Consider the following 8,332-nt stretch of genomic DNA (forward strand, 5'->3'; position numbering starts at 1 on the left):
TCGTCCGTCTCATCTTTCTCACCCGAACCACCACCCACCCATTCCCACGATTCCTGAAAGCAGGCTGAAGAGGGCCTTCCGCCCTACCTTCCGGCATAGTCCGGAGGGACTGCCCGCCCACCAGCATTACTGGCTGGTGGGAATGAAACACCCAAAAGTTTTTTAAAGTTTTTCACTAACGACGAGAGTACGAAAGTTACAGTCAAGCCGCACGTTTCGTTTTATTCACCATTTAGTTTCACCTATTGTACGCCGATTGATGGCATTGTATGTAGACACTACAAAATGTGTAGCGTGTTTTTTTTAATCAACAACCAAGACCCACATCCCTTTAATTAGTATTGTTAGGAAGTTTTGAAGAAGAATATGCTAAAGTTGCTTCAAATAGTTTAACTCATAAATTCACTGGAAGTAATGTTTCGTTTAATCTTGCATATTGTTCGTTCGGTCTTGATCTTAGTATGACCAACTTTGCTCATCACTAATAATTTTTATTTTTTCTTCTATCTGGAGAAACCACAGTGCAATATGGAACTAATAAATAATTTCTTTAACTTTTCTGTTATTAAACTAAGAACTTAAAAAAGTCTTGCTCTATTAATTTTCTGAAATAATAACGTACATGTATAACTAAAACTGGAAACTGAAGCAGACGAAAATTCTAGCTCACAAACAATCAATGAATGGTCTCTAAACATGACGATTTTGTCAAAATTGTAAAAGATTGCTGAAAAAAGTTGCTGAGATATACATTAAGAAATACGATCCAAATTATTATATATAACAGACAAACATGCAGGTAGATGCTCTTTTACACCGCTTCAAAAAATGCAGTTTTCTTATCCATTTCTTCGCCGATTTAACGATTTTGTATTGGATAGGCAATATCTTCAAGTGCTCCCACACAAATTTTTTTAAGCCGTCCGTCAAGAATATGCGTTGAATTTTGCAGCAGGACTCGGTGCCTACGCAATGAAGGATAGTTGGAGGAGTTGGGTGATGCAGCTTGAGGCAAGCTTCAAGCGTAGGCTTACGCAAAACGACATTTAACGATCACAGCGTTTGAAACCTTCGAAAAAGCTGTCAAATTGATAGAAGCAATAGATGCGTGACCAGAACAACTTCGCCACTGAGGCGCAACTGAAACTTCCATATTGATAAAAATTTTCAGTTTTGCAGCTTTTTGTACGAAATTTTCAATAACATTTTGTTTTACTGCCGTGTAATGGACTGTATGTATGTTCATCATCATAAGTTCGTCAGTCCTAAGACTGGTTACACACGTACCTTCACTCTTTTCTATCCTGAGCTAATTTTCGCATTTCCCTAAAACTAGAACAATCCATATCCTTAACTATTTGGAAACAGTAAATCTAGGTGTACCTCTTCCCCTCCTAACTTCCATTTCTGCCTCTAATATGTCTCTGAATAAGACCTTCATGCCTGAGAGGGTGTCCTACTAACCTATCTCGTCTATTTCTTATTGACTTCCATAGAGTCCTCTGTTCTCCTATTATTTCTAATACTTCTTCTTTTAACCTTCTCTATCAACGGTATCCTCATTATTCGCCAGTAACACCACATTTCTAATTTTTTATTTTCCGCCTAATTGAAGGTGTATATTTGGAACACGGCGCTGTACGTCTGCTAAACATGGACAGTGGGCGCGGCGGAAAAGAAAAGGTTAGAAGCGTTATAAATGTGGTGTTACAGGCGAATGATGAGGATACCGTGGATAGAAAAGGTTAGAAATGAAGAGANAAAAAAAAAACAAAAATTTTACTTACTTTATTATTTAATACGTATTTTAAACATTGTTGACATAGTTAATATCGTTAACACGCCACGATAAAAAAACCTTGTTTAAAACATAAACGTAAAAAACTGTTTAAAATTGTGAATTCCGACCCTACGTATACACTACCAAAGATAGTCAGACAAATCAGCGTGATTTCTGTAATTTATTTTTTCTTAAATTGGTGTTTTCTTTTCTTCTTGTATTCGCATTGAATTAAACTTTTGTTCCCATTTTTAAAACAAATGAAGAAAGAGAGGAGCTCGGCGAGTTTCGGTTTTTAGTTTTGAAAGCGCAACCTTGATATTTTGAGAATTAATAGTCTATATATTACGAAACATAAAACCGTTAGTCCAATAAACTGTGTTCACCTTTTACCTGAAAAACATTCATCGTTATACAGGAACTATTGTATAGCCAGCTTAGTATTCTTTCTAAAAGATCTTTATTTTATTTTTTAACTACACAAATTTAGGAAAGTCAAGGAGGAGTTAAAGATAGCTTTAAATAAAATGGAAGCAGTATTGACAAAACAGTACCGTATGAAAATAAATAAAAGTAAAACAAAAATACTGGTATGCAAGAGAAAAAAGAAGTAGAAATAGTAATAGTAAAATAATTCGAAAAAGGTTGTTAAAGAAGTATGGAGCACGGCGCTGTACGGGTGCGAAACATGGACAGTGGGCGCGGCAGAAAAGAAAATGTTAGAAGCGTTCGAAATATGTCGTTACAGGCGAATGATGAGGATACCGTGAATAGAGAAGAAATAAGAAATAGGCGAGATAGGTTAGTAGTTAGTAGTCTCACATTAAGGTCTAGTCAGAGACAAATTAGAGGCAGAAATGGAAGTTAGGAGGAGTAGAGGTAGACCTAGGTTAGATTATTGTTCACAAATAGTTAAGGATATGGGTTGCTCTAATTTTAAGCTCAGGCTAGGAAAGAGTAGAGGTACGTGTCCAACCAGTCTTAGGACTGACGACCTTATGATGTTGATACAAATTTAGGCATTATAGGGACTCATTTAGATATTCCGCGACCGTAGCGCCATTTTACCATTCCGACCCTGTCTACAAATACGATTTTGAGCGAATCTTCTCATTATTCAGATACAAATATTCGTGTGAATAAATACGATTAGTCGATAATGAAGAATTTTTTACCGGTCATTGTCAAGACCTCATTTTGCTCATACCACCCGTATAACAAACACATTAACTTACACATTTATGTATGCAAATCAACCAGTATTAAAAATAAACAGGTTCAATGTGAAAATTAGCATAAAGTATGTTAATTAATGTGCTTTGCATCAAAGTCTGGGCACCTGAGGACTAATAATGATGCAACGTTTGCATCTAGGAATGCAATTAGTGACTAATTATTATACTACTAGAATTGATAATAAGAACTGGGCTCTTTTTAGTGGAGAAAAAAGAAGCCAAATCATTTGGTTATTATAATACATATATACATATATATCTACATTTAATAACATCCGTGTTTTTTATCATAAATTTTGTTAAGATAACGGAAATTTAATAATTAGGATGCAAAACACTGTTAGATAGCTAGGATAGTACCTACATTGACTTTGTACTTAAGTTTTGAGAATAGGTAGGTACTCCGCAGAGAAAAGAAGAAACAAACACCAGCAATAATAATTTAATAAGTATTATCAAAAAAAAACTTACATATGAGATTCGGTGATAAAGATTGTATTGGAATAGGTCGTTTGTCCTAATTTGTATTAGGACAGTTATTCATTACTATACTAAATATTTGTCATTTTAATATTATTCTTGTGTTTCCTTTTTCTCGTAAACAAGAATACATCAGTAAGGTCAAACTGTTACAGTTTCTGTCGCTTGTTGGTATATTAGGTTTTGATTAACGACAGATAACTTATTAGCATGAATTTGTTACCTGGTGTTTTTAAAAATATTATAGGCTCGATTCAATGGTTTCAATTGAACTGTGGTTGAAAATTCGCCAAGCAAGAATTAATATGGGTAGCATTTAATGGAAAGCCCGGCAGCACGAAGACATGAACCATTAACCGTATCGGATTGCCGAGTACCCGACTATCTGATACCCTGCAAAATCACTTTCCAATGCATCTTTAACAGTAAGTATATAGTCCTTTTGATAAGAGAGAGTAATGTGCACATTCCACTTAAGGATGTTTGGGAGGTACAATCGGAGACAAGAGTGCATAAAATTAGAAATTCGTGATTAATTTGGTTTTGCAGCATATCATGAGGTAAATAAATACTATCTATACTAAAAAAAAGTATACGGTTTGAGAGAATATTTGGAATTTGACCAAAAACTTTGAATAAAATAAGAAATAACGAATAATATGGAAAATTTTTAACTGACTTTTGGCAGTGAATATGCCTTGATTTCAAATTCGAAACAAAAAAATATTTAGTTTTAATCTTTATCCATAACTTTTTAACGGTTTAGTGAATCGATTTGTAATTTTTACAGGAGTTTTATAATTGAATGAGGAACGTTCTTCCAATTTTTTATTTGTCTCGTAGCATTTTGACATACCTCCCAAACATCCTTAAGAGGCGGATAAAAAATTAGACGTAGGACCCATTAATACAGTTCAGTTCATCGTAACTGAACTATTTATTGGGATAGAGTTTTAGTGACTGTATTTTCTTTATGTCCGAAAATGAAAGTGCAACTGAAAGAGCGTCGTTATAATACAACAGAAGGGATCCCGATGGAGTCGCAGGGGGTTCTCACTGCCCTCACCCAAGATTACTTTCAATGATCCACAACAATCCACTTGAAAATCCACTAATTTTCTGTAATTTACACACTTTTCTTATTAAAATTAGAATAACTATTCAATTTCATTATATTTCTTCTTAAAATTACATCATAATAACCACATGCAGTAATTTCGAGTTGCAAAAGCTGTAAATAATTAACTGCATAATTTACCAATCATAGAGACAGTTACCATGCGCCCTTCCCAAACGTTTAGTATAATACAATTTAAGTAGCATAATTATTACAGTAAAAAGCAGAAATTTGGTTAGAAATAAAATTTTGTTCAAATTTCATTGTTGAAATATCTCAACTAGGCGAATCCCTTTAGGTGACACTTTCATGGCTTTTGCGACTCGAGAAATGTATCTATCTATACATTACATGAGTCAGTACTGAAGAAGTGAGTAGAACTTAGTAAAGAGAGCAGATACTCGTATATTATTTGCAACCGATACTCATATTTCATGATTTAAGAAAAATATATTCTTACATTCGTCACTATTTTAAAAATGTGAAACTCCACTTAGCACCCAACTTTATGAGTATCAATGACCGTCTAGTGAACAGGAAAAGTATTATCCATCAAGTTCACAGAAACTTTAGAATCGTATGTTTAGTATGCGAACTTTTGCACAATTTTAACTTTAATTGTTTACACTTGAATTGCCGGACATTCTTAAAAAGTTAATTATACACCTCGCATAAACCCTCCAATTTATTTTTTTGACTAGCAACTTCCTTCTGACCATAAAAGTATTACAAGAGTCTTAATATAATGAAAGTCAATTTTTTAGACAAATTAAACCTACGCTACGTTTCTCATCATAACGCTACAGTGCGCTTGTGTACCTACGATATACACACCATAATAACTGTATGAATTATAACCCGAATGATTAATCACTCCGCTTGGGATATTTGACCATTAAGCACACCAGATATGAAACTTTTTTAATAGCGATTCGTGATGTGCGAATACTAAAAAGCATATACCAAAGTAATGTGGTATATAAGCATAACACAGTAGCGGCTCGCACGTACGTTACACAGTACAAGCACAACAATTAATTTTATGTGACCGCATTGAACGTAACTTTATCAATATTCTTTCTGCTACTTAAAGCTTAAAGTACTTAAAATATTTTCTTCGAGAGCTCACTAAACGATTTAAGTGCTACCTATAGAGGGCTTAGGGAGGGAGGTGTAGCACCGAGAGCTTTATGGGAAAAAGGATCCTGTTTTAATGACTTTTTTTAACTAAAAAAATACTAAAAATTAAACATTCTTGTAAGCAAATACTACAAACTGAAAATAATGATATAAATATAATTATAATAAGCGAAATGAAAAGGAAATATACAATATAATTACTTGGGGTAGATAGGCCGTTTTTATACAATGAGTAAATTGTCGTAGATTCATAGCTACTGTCCATTTTATAAGTTGTGTAACGTAAGATGAAAATGTAATATATCAATAGCAAACAATTATCTGCCCCCCCTCCCCCGTTTCCATTACTTCAAGAAAATATTCATAATCTTGCTGTAATTTACGAATATGAGCGAAAATCCGCAACAAATTCATGATTACGTTGGATTAAGGGCAATCACGGCTGTATTCTGGTTTTATATTTTCTATAAAATTATGTCAGATATTTTTAAAGGGGGGCCTCTTCAAGTTATAGACCCGAGACCGATTCAGTTAAAGCCGGTACTGAATGGTTTCTAAACATGACAGCGATTTTGTCAAAATACCTAAGAAATGCGATCCAAATTATTATGAGTAACAAGCAAATATCTAGGTACATACACTTTTGAAACCAGTACAAAAAATTCAGTTTTTTTCGCGATTTCTTCGCCGATTGTGAGCCGATTTTAATTAGTTTTTATTGGATAGGCAATATCTCAAGTGTGGTTCCACACAAATTTTTAAGCTGTCCTTAAAAAATTTTTTCGGTGCCTCCTCAAACTACCTATTTACAGCATTTTTTACGTCAGTTAGACTTTCAAATCGAACTGCGCGTAAGGGTTTTTTTCAAATATGTGAACAGATAATAATCACTGGGTGCATGATCCGTGGAATAAGGTGGGTGTGGAAGCAACTGTCGCAATAACGGATGCTTATCAGACCTATTGAGTGTCTGTTCTGGTCCCAACAGCCTTGGAACCCAGCGCGTCGAAACCTTGCTAACACCGAAACAATCATGCAAGATGTCATGAACTTGTAGTGTACCTATCTCTAGACGCACACTAATTTGACGAATAGTCATTCGCCTATCCTCTTTCAATAGGGGTCTTCGACAGCAATAATATTTCTTTAATTTATCGACGTGCTTGGGCGCCACTGCGTGATCGTCTTCTAGTGATGTTCTAGCGGTTTTAAAACGATCGATCCACCGATGAACAGTACTTTTGGATTCTGCAGACTCACCAAATACTCCTCGCAGACGCTGAATAATTTCTGATGCTTTTGCACCTTCCCACAAAAAGAAAATTGCTTTTTGAGATTTTGCTGCTTCTACCATGGTTACAAAACCAGTGCTATGAAAACGCGTTTATATCAGTCGAACACCTAAATCAGACTGACCAATATTGCACGAGATAGTTGCATAAACATGTCAAGACTTGTCTGGCACCAATAACATTGCCTATAAGTTCTGAGTTATTTAATTATAGTACAATTCCCAGAACTTTGGAAGCATCCCTCGTATATAAATCACATCACGTACATACAACTCAACGAGGCGACACATTGCTTTCTGTGAAAACGCACGAACTGTGACCCGCGTATCGCCCGACAGCCGAATCTTTTAACGCTTTGCGTAACAAGAACGTGAGTCGTGAATTAGAGTGTAACGCATGTCTATGAAATTAAAGCGTTCTACTAGAAACTTTTTTTAAGAAAGAGCGATTTAATTATAATTAAATATAATGGATGTCGTCTTTTTGAGACAGGAGGTTAATGAACACGAAGTATAGCAGGAGGTGATGCGTATGAGAAAGTGATGTTTTACACGGACCAATCTTTTGCGAATATACATCAAGAAAAATGTGGTCGCACAATCGTTTCTAATTTTTAATTAATTTTTTAACAAAGAATCGTACGTATTTATTTATTCGTTTTTGTGATGAGCAAAACAAGACCAAGACCAAGACTGTCCCAGTCTCTATCTTTTAGGTTTGTCGCTATGTTATCCAGATATAGGAATAAAGAACACTTATTTTCGTAAATTGTCATGTAATACCTCGCCTTCCATTTTATCGTCTCTACATCTTATTTATCTGTCCTTGCTCTTTCCTTTATTTATGACTTAACTTGCAGTTTCTATATTTTAGACCACTACTCGCCTTTCCTTCTTATGCTCGATACTGATAGTTCTGTGCTGTCTTTCTCTATATCACCACCTTTTCACCCTTAAAAAGGGTGCCATCAGCACTAACGACGACCGAGCGGCATGGCCTAGAGGTCTAGACCATTGCTTAGCATTCGGGAGCAGTGTTGCCAATTCGAGGGATTTTTGACGTTCTCGAGGGATAAAGGGATTTTTCCTTATTTTTGCGGGATTTTTTGTAATTTGTCATTTTTTGGTTGGTTTTTTTTGGTTTTGTTGACCTGATATTATATTATGAAGGCGTTCCTTTTTCTAATTGTAAACGTAAAATTTTGTCAGCTATAATCGTATAATGCTGTACGATGAAACGGTTGATATACGACGGCGACGTGCGTTCAAGCCTACTGGTGCAGCCTGCA

At 35.1% G+C, this 8,332-nt stretch overlaps 1 protein-coding gene across 3 annotated transcripts in view; it reads right to left on the bottom strand.

Moving 5' to 3' along the window:
• LOC108732472 (transportin-1) overlaps positions 1-8,332 on the bottom strand; it is an 83,948-nt gene that overhangs the window by 7,149 nt on the left and 68,467 nt on the right. The window contains exon 8 of one of the 3 annotated variants that reach the window (XM_018463310.2): positions 4,592-4,614. The exons of the other annotated variants lie outside the window; for them this stretch is intronic. Coding sequence (XP_018318812.1) covers positions 4,607-4,614 — 8 coding nt within the window. The 3' untranslated portion in view covers positions 4,592-4,606. Of the gene's footprint in view, positions 1-4,591; positions 4,615-8,332 lie in introns of those variants that run through there. 3 annotated transcript variants of the gene reach the window in all.

Source organism: Agrilus planipennis, unplaced genomic scaffold (assembly GCF_000699045.2).
Source record: "Agrilus planipennis isolate EAB-ADULT unplaced genomic scaffold, Apla_2.0 scaffold23, whole genome shotgun sequence".
In the NCBI taxonomy this organism is placed as follows: Eukaryota; Metazoa; Arthropoda; class Insecta; order Coleoptera; family Buprestidae; genus Agrilus; species Agrilus planipennis.